This window comes from Achroia grisella, unplaced genomic scaffold, assembly GCF_030625045.1.
Source record: "Achroia grisella isolate CSIRO2021 unplaced genomic scaffold, CSIRO_AGI_Agris_v1 utg900, whole genome shotgun sequence".
In the NCBI taxonomy this organism is placed as follows: Eukaryota; Metazoa; Arthropoda; class Insecta; order Lepidoptera; family Pyralidae; genus Achroia; species Achroia grisella.
Genome location: NW_026713059.1, coordinates 5,570,621 through 5,592,922, shown reverse-complemented (window position 1 = coordinate 5,592,922; position 22,302 = coordinate 5,570,621). Strand labels below are relative to the sequence as shown.

Here is a 22,302-nt window from a genome sequence, read left to right as displayed (position 1 = left end):
TTATATATTTATTTACTTCTCTTGTTTCAATCCTATCCATATTCATATTAAATATCGTGAATTGTATTTTTAATTTAAAACTCAACCAATTTTTAATTCTTCACAATATCTAAATAGATAGATATACCAGTAATTTAAATTATTAGTTTAAATACGACTATGGTAGGTTGCTCTAATAACAGTATTAATTATAAATAGATTATTGTATATAATCTGATATATTTCAAATGATTATGAAAATATTAAATTACAGGCAACTGCTATAACGCAAAAGAAGACCGTGGGTTCTAACAATGCACCATCTGGTGGGGTTCGTAAAAAATCTGGTCCCAAATTTGAACTATCTGAGGAACAGAGGCGCGATATAAAAGAAGCCTTCGATTTATTTGACACAGAAAATACAGGTAAAATTGATACAAAAGAATTAAAAGTAGCCATAAGAGCCCTAGGGTTTGAGCCTAAGAAAGAAGAGATAAAAAAAATGATTGCTGAAATTGACAAAGGTGATGGAAAAGTATCATTTGAAGATTTCCTTGACTTGATGACACTAAAAATGGCAGAGAAAGACACCAAGGAAGAGATTATGAAGGCATTTAAACTTTTTGATGATGATGAGACAGGTAATCAGTTTTTTTATTAATATTATTATATTACTTATTTTCCTTGTTATGTGACCCCATGGATAAAAGCCTCATTCTCCGCCAAACCTTCTATATCCATGGGAGTCTGCTTTCAATTTCCCACAAGTAAGAAGAAGAGTAGGAAGATAGAAATAAAGATGGGCTGCTGTAAAGAATAATGTGGGAAAAGGTTTGATTCAAAGTCAATACAATATAATCACTTATGGTCTGATTAAAAAATAGAGGCCATAATTTGAATGATATTAGGAATTCTTTACCTAGATTGGAAGGTATAAGTTTCAGAGTAAGTATATTTATACCATGCTGTGGAGGATTTAGGCATGAGTGTTTGTTTATCTAAGTTTATTGTAGTTGATATAAAGAAATAAGATTCGAATGATGTTTGCTAACATATATCATATCTTAGATTAACACAAGAACATTTTACTTGATTTTAAAGAGGCAGTACCTTTGATATAGTTCGTAAAAATGTGGTGCAAATACTAAATATGTTTTTTTATATGATAATGAAATGGTCACCCACTTGCTCTAATGGTGTATGTTGGCAGTGGAGGAAAAATCTCCTTCCACCAGTAAATATTGTTTAGTTGCTATCCCAAATATTAAGACTTGATATCAATAACTAAGAAACATGCCAACTGGCATAAGGATAAAAATATCAGTCTTAAAATATTCGTATGTTATATTGTACTCAAAATCCATGAAATCATATCAATAGACCTATTTTCATGATACATATAAATAGAGAAATATCTAGATGAAAATAGTACACTTTCTTCAATTATTCTTTTATCTCAGCTGTTTTGTGTGTATACAACAACACAATCTTTAATTGTTCATATATAGGTAGCCATTTTTTTCAGATTTCCGAATATATGACACGAATACTTCTATATTCGGTAATCAGAAAAAAATTGTTACTTGGCTAATGGATTGTATGGTATTTTCAGGAAAAATTTCTTTCAAAAATTTGAAACGAGTAGCAAAAGAGCTAGGTGAGACCTTAACAGATGAAGAGCTTCATGAAATGATCGATGAAGCAGATAGAGATGGAGATGGTGAAATAAATCAAGATGAGTTCTTACGCATAATGAAGAAAACAAGTCTCTATTAATTTTATTTTTACTACTACTACTTCTATGGGATCACTACACAACAAGCTTTATCTTGCATTTTTTAGCAACAAGAGTGAATCTATTTTTATGGGCTCATTTTACTGTGTACTTAATATGTCTAGTTTGTAAGTGAATATTATTATTTAATTAAAAGGTGTTTTTTCTCTTTTCACATGTGAGATAATCATTACAGATCTCTTATTTAGCTTCTTTACTTCTTAAGTTTGAAATATTTTAATACCAAAGATTACTAAAATAAAATTAGAGAATGTAAGTCTACATATCCTTCAAATGTTTTATACATGTTACCTCGAGTTGGTATCTAAATTTAAATACTTTAATATTTACAGTGACTTTGTTTGCATATACTTAATTTTAGTTAAATATTTAAGATCAGGTTTGATTAAGTGTGTTTGTTATTCTTATATTAAGTTTTTTTGATTTCATTCTCATCTTCATATGTTACATATTTATTCTGGAAATGGTGTGAAATCTTTTTATTTATATTTGATCAAATGTAACCAACTGTGGCACATTGTAAGAATTAATATATTGTGTTTATTTTTAAATGACTAATTTTAATAAAACCAATTAAATGTATGTTATATTGTATAACCTATAGTAGGTATTCAATATTTTTGAAGTCTTATTTTTATTTGCCTAAACTAAGAGAATATATTCAATTCACTGTTGGAGAAATCTATTAGTAAATACATATTCAGTATTTCAAGCTGTTTGTTTATACAAAAATGTAGTATGACTATGGTATCTATTTCATTTCTTTTTTTTCTATTGCTATAAATTGTGTACAATATTTTAATAGCTGCTTTTACAGTAATAATATAATAATAAAATTAAAAGATTGAATATAGTTACCTGATGTTCACTGGTATTTAAACATAATTATGATTAATGTGTCATCAGAAGTTACACTACTAAGTATTAACATTTGTCGTTCTATGTTAAATAAAGTTTACAGCATTGAATGTTGATTTCAGGTTTTATTTCATTAATGGTAAATACAGCAAGAGAGTATACTGTACATTAAAACAATGTATTTTTTATGAATATATTTTTAAAAGAACAATTTGCATATAAAAAGTAAAAAAAACTTAGAAATATATAATAAAACAAAACAATTTTTACTTATACCTAAACAGATCTCTCTATCACATTCCCCTCTGGTTGCCCAAAGTAAGCTTTCTGGCACATGTTAATGAACAAGCCAGTTTCTACAACACCAGGTATCATCTTTATTGTAGTATTTACTTTTTGCCAATCTAAATCTTGATTTGTAAACAACCAGTCCAAGATGAAGTTACCATTGTCTGTTACAACGGGTCCAGCTTTAGCAACAGCACTTCTCAACTTAATGTCGCCACCAAACAGAGAGATGATTCTATTTTTAATGGCAATATATGCCATTGGAATAACTTCAATGGGTATCCCTTTCTTGTATCTGTCACCCAGTTTCACAGAGTCTTTAGTATAGTCTGCAATTACAATCAATTTTTTTGAACATGAAGCAATAATTTTTTCTTGAAGAAGGCAGCCACCTCCTCCTTTTATTAAGATCATGTTTGAGTCCACTTCGTCAGCACCGTCAATCGTGACATCAATTTGGGGACTTGTTTCAAGTTCTCCCAATGTAAGATTGTGCTTTATGATTAATTGTTTGGCTTGAAAAGAAGTTGGTATACATATTATCTTTAATTTGTCTGTTTCAACTCGTTCTGCTAGGCGTTGTACGGCATACACTACAGTTGAACCACTACCGACACCAAAAACACAGTCATTTGTTACAAATTCATCAACTGCTTTGTAAGCTGCTACTTGCTTAGCCTGCTCCAAAGTCATTGTGGTGTCAATACCCAATAAACGAAAATTGGAAATATGAAAGTTATCACAGTGCCACAATAATTTCTTTGCAATATTCTTTAACATTCATGGGTTGGCAATTTAAACTAATGTAATTTATTTTGAGTACTCCAATGTAGAAAGCTTAAATACGTTACCAATTTCAATATTTTTCGTTTATTTTCACTTAGTCCAAAGAATAATTATTTATTATTGAATTTAAAAATAATAGTAAAGATACACCGGCAAAATAATGTTGGACACATGTGGAGTTCTGTGTTGCCAAAACAAATATATTTAAATTTCCTATTTCCTAACTTGTAGGGAAGCCAATGTTTAAAAATGTATTCTACTGCGACAGTAAAAATGTATATTTACTGAATTCTGAACTTTTGAACTCTCTAAAATTCTAATCTCTAACCATCGCCAGATTTTTTTTATACCAGGCTGCTAGTTTTTTCACAAGTTAATATTGGTAGATATTAGAAATTAGTGGTCCATTGACAGCTATGAACCATTTCAGATCAACCTCCAAACGCTTCGCCCTGGTAACATCTGCTAATTTTTGGTTAAATTAGCCTGGGATTTCTTAGAATTTAGCCAGGGAATTAGAATAGGCTTACTAGAATTCATGCCCATAATATCCTGGTGGCCCGATTAGCGTATACCGCGAAGTTATGTGGTGCCAAAAGATTCCGTTATCATGATAAGATACATGTAGATCGTATACTGACGTAGTAGTCAAGTTATAGGTATTGTTTATACAATAAAAGTGTATGGGCCGTGCAATATACCAGAGGGTGCCTACTATTGCATGTCAAATTATCAAGATAATGAGTCCCCAAACATAAATAGACGTCATTATAACGTAAGTGGGTCTCTAATTAATTTTGTCTAGCTTTTATTATGTGACATATAAAATGAATACTTTAAACCTATGCTTCTTATAATAAAATGTATGGGGAAATAAAAAAGATAACTATAGTATGACAAGAGTTACCAATCGTCTTGTTTTCTTAGAACATGTCCTAGTTTTTGTTGAATCGTGGAACGTCCTAAAAGATATAATGAGTTCAGATTTTTTAAATTTTAAAATTGTCGCACGACTCTTTTAATATCTGGTTTTCAAACTGTATAATTTTATTAAAATACCTACTTTTATTAGAAAATGTGATTATATTAATTCTTGAATTTTATTTCACCTACCAGCAAACCACCAACTGTACCTGCAAGTTTAACTATATTACTACGTCCTATTTTTATACTGAATATTTCGGTCTTTTCAGTTTCAAATACTGTTTTTTAACTTTATTTTATTTGGTTGGCAACTCTATTTTAGACGTAAATGTAGATAGCTAGGATTTTAATCATAGAGGTTTTTATATGTTCAATTCTAATGAAATACTATTGTCTGTAGAAACGTAGGTATATGTACAATTATTTAGTATTCACAATTAATTACTTATCATTCATTGTTGTTATATTTAACAGATCGGTAAATGTACATGGATTAGTCTCGTATCGGTTGATCGGTTGATTTTTTTATTTCTTCTGACAATTTATTTAAATCTCTTAACATACTATCTTGGTCACAAATTAACATTTCGACCAATGATAAATGCGATGTAAAATCTATATTTCTTGATTTGGAAATAATCGATTGTTCATTTTTAAATTTGTCACTATCTTTTTTAACATTTTCATTCTTGTATTGTCGCCAAAAGTAAATTGAGCTTAAACTATTTATTATATTGCAATCAATATTACTAGGGAAACAACTTCGCATTTTTCTCATGTAATTATTTTCTTTTTGTAATCTTACGTTTTGGTGGCGTAAAGCAATAAGTTCTTTATTAATAGCTTCTATGCTGCTTTCCATTATATTTATTTTATTACTCAAAAACCGATTCTTACGTTCCAGTCGTAACCTTTTTTCATGTTCATTATAATATTTTGCATAGTAATGACCGCAAGTCACAAATAATTCCTTTAATTGCTCCGTTGTAGTTAATTCATCGACACGTGAATCTTGCATTTTTTGCATATCTATGTAGCCGAGATTAATTAAATGTCCAATGTTGTACATTTTCTGTGTTAGTATTCGATTTTGCGATTTAAATTTTTCTATTATTGTTTCGTTCATTTTATTATTCTGAAGTAAATTGTTACAGTGACTTCCTACTAAATGTATTTGTTTATTGAATGCAACTGTATCATTTTCTTTAGCAGTTAGCAATGTTTTAGCAACTACTGGAAATAAATAAAAAAATAGCAGATGATAATGTGTCAGTATGGAATGTAAATATTACTCAAATTAGGTTACCTAATTTAATTATGGTATAATAAATTATAGAATAATATTTATTCCCTCAAAGAAAGATATACCTATAAGAAAATCGCTACACTAAAGAAGCAAGTATTGTAGATACTTACTGCATGCAATGTTAAGATTTATACGAAGGTTTTTAACTTGCTTTCTTTTTAGTTTTAAATTTGATTTAAATTTTATTAAGTCTATAAATATTTCTTCTTTGCTATTATAACTTATTGTTGGCGATTCAGTGTGGTATCTGTAATACACATGAACACATTTTTTTTAAATTGTTGGAATTAGCGATGTTATAAACTCGAATAATTTATTGTGTTTACTTTGAGTTGATTATAATAATTTAGGTACATGTATAAACTAGGTTTGTTACCGGTATGTTAACGTGTTGAGCGGAGCGCTTTTATTCTTAACCTGACTTAGTATTTAACTCGACCTGATTTTATTTGAGTGGTAAACGATGAAGTCCCCAAGGTTGACCTTCGGTGAAATTTTGGCCTCGATCGGTCAAGTCGTTTCGGAGGAGTATTGTTACAAAGAGTGCATATCTGATTTCTAAGATCGCTCCGCTCTTCGTGCTCTGCTCAATGATAAATATACATCCCTTTATAGTTAGGTACCTTTGTATTTCATGCACAATGGCTATTAAGGCCTTCCTCATCTGATTTTCGGTAGTTTTTTTAATATTTGTTTCCCAAAGAGTCTCAGTATTTCCCATATCCGTGTATGAGCCCATAATTTTATCTTGTACAGACTTTATCATTGAATATTTTTATTTACCATTTTGATGTACATAAGTAGCCATGAAGTTTACAATTACAAAAATAAATGACAACAGTACATAAATTTTTATAAAAAAGAAAAGTAGTCGCGTAGCAATATTTTTTAAAATAAATGACGTTGATCTTGTCTGTTTCTATTATAGTCTTCATGACTTACTATTTTTTTTCAGAAAGTAAAAGAAATAGGGAATAGAGCTTTGTTCATGAAATAGTAGCAATTTATAAAAACCTCTACAAAAACATTTTGGTTTAAATGTTGGGCGAATTTGAAAAATACGCCGAAATTTATTAGTTTTAGTTTTGGTTGTAAAATATATGTAACACTGCTCCGTAAGATGTCCAGTCCTCTTCAAAATACATTCGTTAACCATTTCACTAGATATTGACCCATAATTAATAAAATATGTGAAAATTTCATTTAATTCCTTCAGCTGTTTTTACTTAAAACTTATACATACAAATTATCATATTTATTATTCAACTGGTGATAGGTACTTTAATCATATTGTGATAGTAAGGTCATTTATTGTTAGCAATGGACATGAACTTTCATTGATAATCTGTGAACAAAATGTGTTATCTCACATTTGTTATGTTGCAACATAATATCTCTAGTCCAATATTATCTGGCAGTAAAATATAACTAAAATGTTCAGTCATAAAATGAAAACGAAATTTTTCGCTGGCCTCCGTTCGTGATGAAAATCATAACGGGCGGCATTTTATGGCACATCGGCTCGTCACGGTGATACGGATGTGGATTGTTTTCTGGATCCACGATCCACGGTTGTTATTTTGAGTCGGTACCTATTTATATTTGGATTTGTAGCCGAGATTGGAATTTAACTTTGTTTTTACTTTTTACTAGTTACCCGTCCTGGTTTCGCACTACTGCTGTCTAATGAAGAAAATGAAACAATGTATTACCTCTATAACTGAAGAACTAGACTTAAACTGTAAATTATGTACTTTTTAAAATAAAATAAAATAATCTTATTTTTTTCATACTGTTTTTGAAACATGTTGTTTCATGCAAACCTTATTCGGAAAAAAAAATTAGGTACTCAAATGGGCATAATCGTTCTGAAGTGGAGGGGTAGATGACTGATTGTAAATAGTGATCGCATTGGTAGTAGGTAATAACTATGTCAACTTCCACGCGGTCCATTCTGGACTCATGTTTTTAATGGTATGGTAAATGAACTTATCTGTGATGTAGCACAGGGCATTAAAAGTTTAAAGTGTCTATAAATTATACAGGTATAATTTATTGAGTGTCACAGGATTAATAACGAAATAATGTAGATACCCGTTTCAATATATTTTATACAAATAGGGACCAATAGAAACCAGCCATTTATTTTGAGCTGTACCTAATATTATTTATGTAAACACTATGGCTGAACCGTTTCATTATTATGGTTGAGTTGAAAATACCTAGCCAATGTTCTAACGTTAGCCAATTTTCCGCCAAACACCCCAGAGTGGCGGAGCATCACGGTTGTGGGACGGAGTACGTACAACGTTGGTATAGTATTTCGTTTGTTTCACGAGACACCCTGTAGGAACTATTTCACGCTCGATTTCTGTTCAACCACTAAAATACCAATGTATCTATCGTCTGTACAATCTGTCACGTTAATGAAATAAGAAAAATATACTATAAGTGTCCACATAAATAGTATAAACATGTTCATTTTTTTAAAACCGTTTAAAGAAATAAACATGTCTTTTTATGGATGATAATGGAATTTTGTACCCGCCTGCGTTGACGGTTTACACTGACAGGGCATTAGTGGCGGATGATAAGATGAGTATGAAGTCGGGTTAGTCAGTCCATCGTGGTAAATTCACCATTAAAGAGAACGTAACGTAACGTATCACGCGAAGAAAACATTTATGAAAAACTCCATGCTGTAGTCTTTTAAGAAAACCGCGGTAGGTACCTAGGCTGCCTTTTAAGTCTTGTCGTTTGCCAACCTCCCGCGTTTATTAAAAAAAAAGCATATGGCATTTACATCTTTTTGAATTTAGAATTCGAAAACAAAAGAATGTTTTCAGATTGGTCGAATAGTTTTATTGTATCGTCTATTCAAAGGTGACAAGTCAGTTGTAAAAATGGAAATCACTAAGGAAAATTTGCGTGCGATAATTTTTTACAACTATCAAAGGGGATTATCGCGACTTCAGTGCTTTGAGGAAATCACTTCTGTGTTTGCTGATGTAGCACCATGTCGTAGGACTATAGAACGATGGTATATAGAATTTCAACGTGGGCACTCTAGCCTCAGTGACAAGCCACGTGAAGGTCGTCCAAAAACCGCCATGACGCAAGAGAATATTGAAGCCGTGCGGCAACTAATCCTCGTAGATCGTCATGTGACATACCGTGAGATAGAGGCATCCGTGGACATTTCAGGGACCACTGTCCAAAAATCCTGCATGGAGAACTTGGCGTAAGAAAGTTGATCTCTCGTAGGATACCACATTTGCTTAGCGACGACCAAAAAATAGCCCGTGTTAGTTGGTGTCGCAAAACTCTGCAGCGATTCAATCGAGGAGAGTCAAAGCATGTTTATGATATGGTTAGTGGTGACGAGTCTTGGATATATGCTTACGATCCAAATTCTAAGCAGCAGTCAACTGTTTGGGTCTTCCAGGATGAGCCAAAACCGACCAAAATCATTCGCTCACGGAGCAATAAAAAAAAAATGGTTGCCTCGTTTGTGGCAAAGGGTGGTCATGTCGCCACTATTGTACTAGAAGATTGCAAGACGGTTACCGCTGACTGGTATACCACTGTTTGTTTGCCACAAGTTATCACCGAATTTCGAAAAAACAATTCAAGACGTCGTATGATACTGCACCATGACAATGCAAGTTCGCACACCGCCCGTCAATCAAAGATGTATTTGAGCACCCAAAATGTCGAAATTTTGGATCATCCGCCTTACAGCCCTGACTTAAGCCCTAACGATTTTTTTACGTTCCCCAAAATTAAGAAAAGTCTTCGTGGTCAACGTTTCAGCTCACCCGAAGAAGCTGTTGACGCGTACAAATCGGCCATTTCGACTACCCCAACTTCGGAGTGGAATAAATGTTTTAAAAACTGGTTTGAACGTATGCAAAAGTGTATTAAATGTCGCGGAGAATATTTTGAAAAACAATAAATGATAATGATCTATTAGATTATCTATACTTATTTCAAACGACACAACTTAAAAGGCAGCCCACGTAATACATTGCACAATCTAAGTGTATAGCTCCTCTGAAACCGAGATCACCCTGGATTACTTATCGGAGCTCACATACCCTATGAACAATTAGTTCAAAATATAAATGATGACCTTGATAGTGTAGCAGTTAAACAATATAATTTTTTTATCAGAGATATGGAAATATGTTTTACAGTTGACCTATGCATTCTGTAACTGAAGGTAGGCTGATATACATTCTACCTTTAATTTAGTTATAGTAGGTATCTAGATACCTATATATACATATATTTATTTAAACGAATGTAACGTCTACAGAATATGCTAACATCTAAGTTGAGTGGTAAGTTTAAGAAGTTTGTTCCTGCTAAGAGAATGATGGGTTGATGAATGAAAATGATTCACCGATATATTCTAAAAGGATCCCGATCTTCTTACTTAGCCGTTATCCGCACGGTCGGTTTATTTCAATTTCCTTCATAAAAGATGCTATTCTCGGATTTGAAGTAGATTTATCATGCTCGGATAAAGCGGGCACTTTTTGTGCTTTTCTTGTGCCTGGATCTGACCCGAGATCTGTCCACTTAATGTGAATAATGGTGTGCGATGGAAAACGAATGCGATCCCGAACACAAAAGACAACAATACGCAGCGATATCAAGACTTGATACAAGGATTCCGCTAAGATACCTATACCTGTTTTTGTTTTGTACTCCCGTCTACCATCTAATAATATATTTACTTTATCAAAGGAACGAATTTTACTAAAAATAAGGTATGTATTATATTTATATTTAGAGTTAGCAAGAAGATAGCTGTGTATCATTATAATTGTATATATCTATGTATGCATAACATACACCTACCTTCTTACCCATATGCTAACGCATACATACATATGTACCCATACATACATATGAATTTATAGGTAGTAATTAATAGCCTAGATATTATTTTGTCTATAATATAATACATAATACCCAAATAAAGAACAACACACTACACATAATCAATAAAAAAAAATGTAGTTTATGTGTTGAACTAAACTGAAATTAAGTGTTTTAAATTGCTAACACCACTGAAATCAAGTAAAAGCTAACAAAAGTGTACCCTTGTAAGTACGTGATCATTGCAGTATTAACAGGATATGATTACTGTCTTATATTCCCTACCTAATTTAAATAAAAAGTAAACAAATTGAAAATCTACTTTAGATTATTGTAATAAAAATGTAAAATTTGTTCCGGTTGTGTGTACTACACAACTAGTAACTTTATTCTTTTTTGAGCAATCGTATATCGTTTAAAACTCAAACGGGGATTTTCGGCAGGCATTGCACTACAAAACTGGAACGTCAATATTGAATTCCGATTGAGTTGGAATCGATTCTAAATCGCTTTTTACTGTGGTTATAATTTATTGCTTATCTATCTATCTATAAGTTATCTATCTGACTAGAATCAGTACTAGAAATAATCTGAATTCGACTATCATGAGACTTACAATGAGACGAGTATAGCTTACTTGATTTCTATTAGCTTACATAGTTATTTAATTTTTCATCTTTAAGATATTAATGTGTATATTAATTAAGATATTAAGATATTATTTAAGATATTAATGTATATACTGTTCCCTCTCAATATATATATGAAAATATTATGTACGTACGCAAAAACTTAAATTTATTTCCAAAAAATAGTCACTTACACGCTTATAATACAAGGAATAAAAATAAATTAAATATGCCTAGTTATCGTCTCAAAAAAGTAAGTACATCTTTCATGGGACATTGTATACGTTTTTATAATAAATTGCCAGATAGTGTTTTAAATTTAAGTGAAGGCAAATTTAAGATACATGTAAAAAAAACACTTTGCTCTAAAGCTTATTATAAAATAAACGACTACTTAAATGACTACAATGTGTGGACTTAATTACAATTTTAACTTTTGTTATGAGCCATATAATTTTTCCCATTGACATGGATAATGTAATAACATTAAAGAAACTTATTATAAATGATTTTTTATAATTTGTAATGACATATTGTAAATCAAATAATGTAAATTTAATATTGTAATGGGTGAAAACTGTGATCGGTACAGCCTATGCTGTAAATAATATAATTGACGTAGTGGAGTAACCTGAAACAGTCATGCTCGCTATAAAGTTCAAACTTGTGGCGGCGTGGTGGGCCGGGTCGATGTGCTCCCTCAAATATGGTTGAGTACAATGATGGCTGGCTCATACGTCATACTCGTGAACGGGTGCTACTTGTGGGGACTGGTCTGTTTAGGTTGTGAACACTGATTAAATTTTTTGTTCTTTGCGATAGCATATGCTGGTGGTCACTCTATTCTCCCAAATTTGAATTTTAAAAACTATATTTATTATAAACATGTTCCACTATTATTTGAAAAAAATACGACCTGAATTTCTTGTCAGTTCTTCTCATCTCGATATCATTCCGAACTGACGGTAGATTTGACATATCATAAGAGTCTGTAATAGACCTACATGAATAAAGATATTTTGAATTTGAATTTGAATTTGAATATCTAAGAATACTTCTTCATTATGCTTGAGATTTTACAAGATAAATGATTAATGACTACTCTTATAAAATCTAACTGCTGGAGTATGTCTGGAATGATATTTAATACACTTAGTCATGGGATTCGACAACAAGGCGATATCTAAGGAATCCGAGACGTCTTGTGATAATCGATCCTTGGAGCAAAATACCGGGATTGTTGATGCACTCGAAACGAAGCTGCTTGTAACATCCTTGTCTAATTGTCTAGTTTGTATGTAATAGGTGTACTAACTATGGAATTCTTTATAATTAATGGTAATAACATAACTCTCAAATTAGACCTTCTGGAGTATTAGATTTGCTGATAATACGATTAATAAGAAATTTAAAATTAGAAGCATTTAAAATAACATTAGTTTTTGTTTTACATACGTATTCTTACCTACATGCAAAATGTGTAATTATAATAGATTTGCGTTCTAGACTCAGATGCTGTAAAAATAAGGAAAATTCATTTGACGGTTTCAATATTTCCCCCTAAGTCCTGTATTGATGTGATCGTATCGTATCGTTTTCAAAGCAATAGGAAGTTGTCGCGCTGACTTGATGGGCTTAGACGTAAACAACTGTTGCTTATAGGTCGATATCTTGTTCTTTTTAAGCCCCTATAATATTGTGAAACCCATGAAGTGGTTATTGAAACCATATTTATAATAATAAAAATACATAGAATGTATTTAATCCTTATGTGGTAATAGTAACATTAATATGGATATTGTTTGGAAATAGGTTAAGGAAATATATTAAATGTGTTTACAATTACAATAATGACATCAAATAAAATATATACAGTTATGACTGAACCATTCGATGCTGTTATCAGCATTCGATTAAGATCGAATAAAATTTCTACTTTGTCAGATTTCTTTAATCAGTTATCATAGTATCATAGTATCTACCAAGAAATATAAAAATATATTTAAAAAAATATTCAATTTTGCTAAAATTTGCTAAAACTTTAAACGCCTAAATTGACCGTGACAATTTTTTTTGTTATCTAATTAACAACAACAACAACAACGCGTACTACTAAGATATTATCAATTACAAAAATAATAGTTAAATCGTTCTATGTACCAAGAATAGCGCTGTAGATAATAAAAAATAAAGTCAACTGAAATGAGTATTTGTTACATTCATATCTGGAAAATGCATGAAATAGAAATAACACTGGAGAATGTTTTTATGAAAATAGTTCCATTCAGGCATTGTAAATGATTTGACAAGGGTGAGAATGAGCTCACCCTAATTTCTAAACGTTAATGGATTAATAGACATAAGGCAAGAATGTAAAACTCGGGAAACAAAGGTCGACTTATGATGTGGGTTAAATGGTAATAATTTGAGATAATGGGATAGTTACTCATGACTACTTTTATATTAATGTAATGTTTTAGCCCAATCGTATTACAATGAAGTAATAGAGATCTCTCTTTGTCATCTTTCTCTACATGATCTCATATTTTTTATAATAATATAGGAAATAAATAAAATTAATATTATGACTAATAATAAAAGGACTAGTTACAAGTTTTAAACTTTTTTCACGAATGTTTATAATTATACCTCAGTATAACTACATAATTGTACACATTATATAAACAAGATTTTTATCATGGCAATATTTAGCTCTAAAATAATACTATCCTGGTAAATACCTATCTGGTTTATATTTTGTATACAATATTAATATATGTAGATACTTTAGTAATAATAACATACTTAGAAAACTATTCAAATTTATTAAATATATCTAATAATGGGAAAAAATTAAACTGGTAGAGTTATATTCATTATTTATTAAATTAAGTAAAATGTACAAAGTTTACTGCTGAATATAATGCAATCACCGGGGAAAATATACTTAATCTCCGCCAGCGCAAAGTTCAGGGTGAAAATGTTCACTGCTGAGTTAATGTTCATTGTAAAAGGAACAAATAACCTCTAATCAAACTAACGCTAGACCGCAATTTGTCTTGACCAAAGAAATATAGTGTTCCTTAACGTAGGAGTTCTGTTGCATATGTGGGGAGCCATTACAACTTGACTTACATCTGTAGACAAAGACACGGGAATACAATCAAATACAATGGCCGTTGATTAGTGCCAATTAGCGTGATTTTATCGCGGGAAGGCAGGTTAATAATACTGCTATTCTTGTCGTTTAATGACTGTGTATCTACGTAGAATTTATCCACCATATATTTCAACTTGATCACATATATTTAACCGATTAGATCACATTAATTTAATATTTCTGAATATCTATGCTAATGTATATATAACTATGCTTTCATTAAAATTACAATTTTGTTTGTTTGGTTGCAATTGATGACTACATAAGCTACTAATGAGGACGTTAAGAATATAAATTTTATTAGATGTTGGTGTTTACGAACATATGTTAGAAAGCATACATACATATACCTACTCAATATATCTACTCCATATTTATTGCATTGCATAACTTCCTTCTTCTTAATTATCGAAAAGTATCATGGTTTAATAGCTTGCTTCCCCGGCTTATGCCTAAATAAAATGATTACATATTGATACAATTGTAAACCCTCCCTTTTAAATCAGGAAAAGGAATCATAAAAAGGAATAAAATAACTAGAATGGCAAGAAGTTGTAAAAGGGTTGCCACAAATCTCTTGCGAAGTAGAAGTAAAAAGAAGTTCAATCGTACTTTAAACGAGTTAATCCCCTTTTAATAAGTGTTGATGCCGGCACTCGTCGGTCGCAGAAGATCTCATTTCGGAGCGTTAACTTAGATTACCCACTTAATTTTTATTGCAATTTATTCTTTGAAACACCGAGAAGCTTTAAAATATTGTACTATTATGAATAATATTTTGAAGAGAGGAGTTATAGTTACAAAAAAATATCTTTCGTGCAAACACTTTTTTTTTAAATAAGTCATAATGCAGATTTAGGTTAAAGGAACAAAAAATATAGAACAAGAATTAATTAATAATTAATTAGAAGGGTACATAATACATATAATTATCTAGCAAGGCTGAATCAGACGTAAAGTCCTTTATAGCGTAGTGAATCTTAGAATTTATAGTTTTAGATTATCTAATAATATTTATCCTATTAGGTATTTTATTAAAACGGTGCTGCAACACAATTTTTTATTAATAGTATAGTTATTTTATTTTTAAGCAAACTTAATTAAAATTAGAAACAATTCTACCATTCCTTATTTTAGACGAGGAAGAATACTGCTAACCTGGCAGTCCGTTAACAATAACGACCTAAACAAAACTGAAATAAACGACTCGACGACCCAGCACAGATGAGCCTGCCTAAAAAGGACAAGGAGAGTCACCCCAAATAAAATGAGAAAACGCTAAGTGTAGAGAAAGAGAGAGAGGCTAATTTTAGCGCGGATTATGTTTTATTAGTGCTATTATTAGAAAACACATAATGCAGGAAAACAGACAGTCTTGAGGCACTATATAAACATCTTAAGCAACCTTAAAAGTAATGTTTCAGGATAACACATAAAAAATAACGCGTTCAAGTGAGAAGGGCGAGTAAAAATTCAGGAACATTGGCGATTGAGTTAATTTTCACGGAATCGTTTTTACGGGTTTCCTCACTTGCTGTTACGGTTTATTTCACCCTATGGTATCATCTCTAGGAAATTGTTTCCGGCAATCCTTGCGGGCTCTGTGAAAAAAGAAGCGGTAATCTTATGTATACGTACGTATAAATAAATACCACGTCCTGTATTCTATCTTATATGAGTTGTTTTTACTTTCTAGCATACAAATTAATCTGAGCACAAAATTTTTATCATTTATATAATAAAGTTTTTCAATAATAAAGTTAAATTAAAAATTAAAATAAGCTTTACTAAATTAAATAAAGTTAAATTAAAAAATATACAAATTTTTATATTAAACAATAACTATACAGTGGATCTGTATTTTATTCAAGTTTATTAGGAAATGAATGTCAAACTATTAATAATTTAGTTTTGTTATTTAAAAATTAAAACTATTGTTTTGTTATTTAAAATTAAGTAATTAAATAAGAAGCTAAGGATAATATTAACATTCTACTGTGTATTAATTTTCAATATCCTAGGTAGTGCTGTTATAAACGATTAAACAATTGCTTGTTTATCTATTTTATTAATATGTTTGTAATTAAAAAAACTCATAAACATAAATTTGGCATGTTATATTTATGAACTTTCATATCTTTTTATTACTTAAACAGTAGTAGTTACTTTTTACAACATAATGTAGAGTTGACAGGAATATTTATTGAAATATAAGTACCTACAGTTCAGTCGTCCACGTGGTACTTTTATACTGTAAATCATGTCAACACTTTGTGGAGAAAATAATTATTACTGCAACACATCTATTTTGTATTGCATTAAAATATAAATTAAACTAAGTAAATAAATAATATTTATTATATTATATCTTAATTATCCATTCAATTTTCTAGCAAGAAGTTCCATTTAATTTTGTTTCAAGTATACTTTTGTTGTACTCTGTACAGTTTGGGAGATAACGTCGGCGTGGAGCGGCGCGAAATCATTTCCGTAGCGTCAATCACACGTCCTGGCTAGCGCCGCGGCCAGCCGACAGACCGTACCTACCACGCTACCACGTACCATCACTAATGAGTTAGCGAACTGTATCACGTTTAACTCCATTTGTGGTTAATCCTTTTTTATCTAGCAGTTACCATCAGCAAGCAAACGCTTTGGTTAAAATTTAATTTTCCTTATACTTATATTACTATTTACCCAAATTATATTATTATTTCCAAATTTGTATGATTATATGATTCCAAATTTGTATAATCCACCAACTTAAAAACAAAATTGACACTAATATCTGTTCACTATAAACTATTCTTTTCTAATGGCAAGCAAATTTATAGCCAATTTATGTATCATATTATCATATATCAATATTTTACCTGTAGCGTAAGATAAAGTGATAAAATAAAGAATAAAAAACAAAAACGTAAAAGTCAAGAATGTATATAAAAACATGTGTAATAAATATAAAGAAATATTATAAAGAGATCTGTAGCCAACAATTATAAAAACATTTTTGGTAACATTATTAATCAAACAACTTTTTGTATTACTGAAAATAACACCACACGGATTCTATGACGAGGATATTATTTGAATAATTATGTGGTAGGTAGTATTTTTGTTCTTGGTATTTTACAATTACAGATATTAAAAAAACATACCTTTGATGTATAGACTTATTCCGAATTCAAGGAATCTCCATCTGTTTGTCAATTTGTATATTAGATTTCGACGAATCCGTGTAGTATAAGGGTACTAATATTGCAGTGAATGTGGTTTATGAAAATAAAAAATAAGGAATAAAGAACTTAATTAATACTTATAAAATTGTATATATATTATGATATTTTTCACTATTAATTTAAAGTTGAAATATGCTCAGAAAATAATTATGCATCTTTGATATTGCTTTGAACGTCATCAAAGGTAATGTTAATGCTTTAGGGTTCACCCCAAAAGTAGGATTATCACTATAATGAAATATATTTTTTTATACCGAGCACTTTGAAAAGCTGGCAAGGGCTTGGTCTCATTGTAGGTGAAGTTTTATAGGCTACGTTCAAGACTGGCTGACCGCAACTTGCGGGCAAGTCGGAAACATTAAGGTTCCATCAGCGGCTGCAGTTTCCGGCGAATCTCACGAAGAGAGACGGCCAGCCAGTCGACAAGGCTTTGCACTCAGATACTCCTGATCAGAGCGCAGTTGTGTTCCAATTTTTTTCTACATATACCGTAATGATATAGTGTATGTAGTCACATGACTGAATAACCACTTTATCTGTATAAACTGTATTATTTTACTAAATATTTGAAATAATATCTAAAGATTTTTCTCTAAATATAAGATACAAACAAAAATCTCCTACATTATTACTATATTGTTCTTATACCATACCTATCCACATTTTACAGCTTTATAATGATTAATATGAAGTAATAATTGTATTAAAATATTAAATTATAATAATAATAATATCTGAGATATTATTATTATTATAATTTACAATTCACATAGGGCCATCAAGTCTGAAGCTAAGAAGAGCTTGTATTATGGTTATTAGACCACTGATAGATATATATATCTTTTGTAAATACATACATATTATACATAGAAAAAATCAAGACCGGTACAAACAATCATACTGGTGAATTCGTGAATACAAGTGTATACCGTGCGAGCAGTCAAACCTGCGACCTAACTTCTGAAGTCTCTGTCACGAAACTGCTGGTTTAACATAAACTAACTGGTACCCCAATATGGTATTAGTATACTTTAGGATATATACTAATACCATATTGGGGTATATATGTAAAGTATTACCTTCGTAATTAATTTTATTAACACAATACAATTTCAATTTAAAAACGATATTTTTTTTGTACATTGAATAAATGTTGTCGGTGATTATATTAATCATATAATATTTTTTATGTCTGTTTTTCTTATATATGAAAATTATCGCAAATGTTAAAGGAATTTGGGATAATTACATGTGAGAAGCATTGTAGTATTATATATTTTATTTTTCTAACAAAATCTTAAGGTCTAACAAATTAGTAAGTAGAACCTTTTTGTCAGTAGGTACAATATGCATGAACTACTCAGTGGGTTACAACCCCGTTGTTACAATGGGGACTTATTTCTTTCATATAAAGTGGTAAGAAGTTTTGTGTTTGGCGATAAAAAAATAAACTTTTTATAAGTTCGGGTAGCATCCAGCCAAATGACGCCTTTGGGCATCTTTGTTGCCTAACAAACGCCCCGTGAAATTGAAACAGACTGGCCCATGTATCCCTAAAAATTCTTACCGTTTTCTTCTTTTCATATTTTTTTTAATCCAGCAACGCTATAGTTATATAGTTGTCTCTCTGTATATTATAGATAAATATTTATTAGGGTAAGCCAACAGTTTTTGTGTTCACATCTCAATTTTACTAGATGACCAATATTTAAGCGGTAATCACGTTGTCATGTGACGTTCTTGATATCATTCATAAGTTGTCATTCCGTAAGACTAAGATGTTACGCCTCTTGTTCTGAAATTTCACTATCTAATCTTACCGTAAAATCGAAACACAGCGTACAAAGCTAGCTGCTCGGCATCTCAAAATTGAGATCTTAGTCCCACGCAGACGATATTTTAGAAAGTCTACCTGGTTTTCTTGTATCTGTAGCTTGTTTATCATCCAGTCACGTAAATAAGTACTGATGTTAAATTACATTAATTATGTTTAAACATATCCAACTCGTTAATTAGCGTTCAAATACAAAGCATTCCCAAATTACATAAGTTATGTTACTAGAACCGAACCTAAACAAATTATGGGGTCGAGTGTAATGAATATGTCTGCGATCTATCAGAATTAGAAGACCCTTTTCCTGTCACTTGTATGATCGATGTGCGGAAATGAAGACGATCTTTTTCTAAGAGCAGTGATATACTGGGAAATCGCTTCGTACTTTATCATTGTAGGCAAGCGATACAGCAAATGATATTGCGTAATGATTATTGAGATAATAAAAGAGAGTAGTAGTTAGTACGCAATGGATAGTAGATTGTATATAATTATTGTTTAAAGAGAATATTTCTAAGAAAAAAATTATCACTGAGTTTATGGTAGGTTGAACATTCATTACAACCAACCCTTACAGGTTTAGAATTTCTATTTTATTAATAATAAAAAACAACTTTCTTAATGAGATTAAGTTGTCTTTAGTATATAGGTTTAATTTAGTAATAGGACTAATAAATAATTTGTGTAACAATAGAAATTGTATTTTACTTCGGTACACAAAAATAGGATAATAAAAGAAATTGTTAGCTGTGAGCCGTTAGATACGCTCAGAATAATTTATTACGAAAAGGATTTTAAAAACGCATATCGCCCGAACCCTCGGATAAAGGCTGTTTAAAGAATATGTGAGAATTTCGCCAGGTGAGTCGCGCCAAGATCTACAATCTACATATAATGTATAAGTAACATTTTGATTCAATCAATAGGACAATAAGTGGATAGTAAAATACGATTAACATTATTTTACAACTATTTTATTTTTATATATAAAATGAAGATAATTCGAATAACAAACTACCTGACGGGCTCACAGATGGTAAAAGGTAACAGGGCGTCGCCTATGTTCAGGAGCACTTTACGGAGATGACTTTGAACAAAATCTTCGAGGTAAATCAAGATATATGTAGGTAAATTCGATCAGTCAGATTGTTGCCTTTTGATGTTGAAACGGCTAAACAAATCTTAATGAAATTTGACGTATAGATGCATTATATCACGAGCCAACACGGGCTATCTATTACTTGAAAATCAAAGCAGATGAAGTAGCAGCTTAATAGCTACTTTTTTAACATAAAAGAGAGTCGTATTTGTAATAACAGATACTGAATCGAAAAAGCGTTGAGTTATTTGCCCGCTTCTCATCTTTCGCGGTCCGATCGCTCCATTCAAGTCCTATTGCATTGTATTGTATTTGCCGAAGGCTCTACCGGCCATGTCGATTGCCAATCGGGCTGTATGCCGGCCGTACGCTAGGAATGAATGCCGTTGATTATTTGCTAATCATGCCTCTACGATACGAGATCATAATATGTGAAATATATCGACAAGCATGTGATATTAATGACAATTATACTAGATTATATTTTCTTTATCTTTTAGCATAAAAAATTTAGTACATTATCCAACATATGTATATTAATATATGAAGCAAAACTTTGTAGCCCTTTTTATAAAAATTTCACATACTTATTTGTGGTCGCCTAGTTTTGACCACTAGTTTTAATAGAAATGTGAGGTGGTAAGCTTAGCTACCAATTAAAATTTAGTGTTTGTTTTCTTTCAACCCGTTAACAAAAAATGTTATTGTTGTTCCAACGAACGAAGTCGCCGGCTCAGCTATTTTAAAATATTATAATAATAATACAGAACAATTCACACAGTGCCATCCAGTCTCAAGCTAAGCACAGCTTGTGCCATGGGTACAAAACAACTAATAGAATATCCTTAAATACATTTATTAACATAGGCATTATACTTAAAAAAACACTCAGACCAATCAAAACAACTCATTAATACAAATATTTGTATTCTACGAGCAATCAAACCGGCGACCATGGGAAGTAAGGCGGTACACCGCAAAACCACCAAGCCCGTCATCGTTTATCCCTTACAGACAATCGTTATTTGTAACAATGTATATTTGTAACGAGTATGCGATCCCTTACGTGGCTCAATTTTTAATACGGTAGTATCCTAACAGGTACCTCCAAATGCTACAAAACTAAATAAACGAGTGTACAGCTCCTATGAGAATAGGACGCTAGTCGTGACTACGAGTCGAGTAATTGGCTTCATATCGTATGGTGTATAGGTACGAGGGAATATCTGCGCTGGATTAATTAGCTGGCTCGCGACCTGGAACTTTTAATCATTATAATGTACGGAAGGTGGGCGGCGTAATATATACACACAAGTGTATTTTTTTTATCTGCTGCAAGTCGGATGCTCCAGGGAGGGGAAAAAATAATCAATATATTCAATAAAAGCGAATAATTAATAATCCATATTTTTTTGAATAGTATACTAAAACTATATCAAATGTTCACGGCGATATAAGCTTGTTATAAAAAAAACAACCGGTGATCTAAAGAAAACCGATTGCATAAAGGGAATTTAA

The 22,302-nt window shown here is 31.1% G+C and overlaps 3 protein-coding genes across 3 annotated transcripts; 1 reads left to right on the top strand and 2 right to left on the bottom strand.

Annotated features, from left to right (window-relative positions):
- LOC131853287 (uncharacterized) lies at positions 1-2,713 on the top strand. The gene is made up of 3 exons (XM_059204139.1): positions 1-162; positions 254-620; positions 1,592-2,713. Exons 1-3 carry the CDS (start codon positions 160-162, stop codon positions 1,753-1,755), a joined length of 534 nt encoding a protein of 177 aa, XP_059060122.1. The 5' UTR covers positions 1-159; the 3' UTR covers positions 1,756-2,713.
- A 98-nt stretch (positions 2,714-2,811) lies between these two features.
- Positions 2,812-3,922, bottom strand: LOC131853286 (ribose-5-phosphate isomerase). The gene has a single exon (XM_059204138.1). The coding sequence runs from the start codon at positions 3,698-3,700 to the stop codon at positions 2,909-2,911; it is 792 nt and encodes a 263-aa protein (XP_059060121.1). The 5' UTR covers positions 3,701-3,922; the 3' UTR covers positions 2,812-2,908.
- A 958-nt stretch (positions 3,923-4,880) lies between these two features.
- LOC131853285 (uncharacterized) lies at positions 4,881-6,808 on the bottom strand. Its single transcript, XM_059204137.1, has 3 exons — positions 6,560-6,808; positions 6,047-6,183; positions 4,881-5,863 (listed from the first exon to the last, which is right to left on the bottom strand). Exons 1-3 carry the CDS (start codon positions 6,700-6,702, stop codon positions 5,124-5,126), a joined length of 1,020 nt encoding a protein of 339 aa, XP_059060120.1. The 5' UTR covers positions 6,703-6,808; the 3' UTR covers positions 4,881-5,123.
- Positions 6,809-22,302: the final 15,494 nt, after the last annotated feature.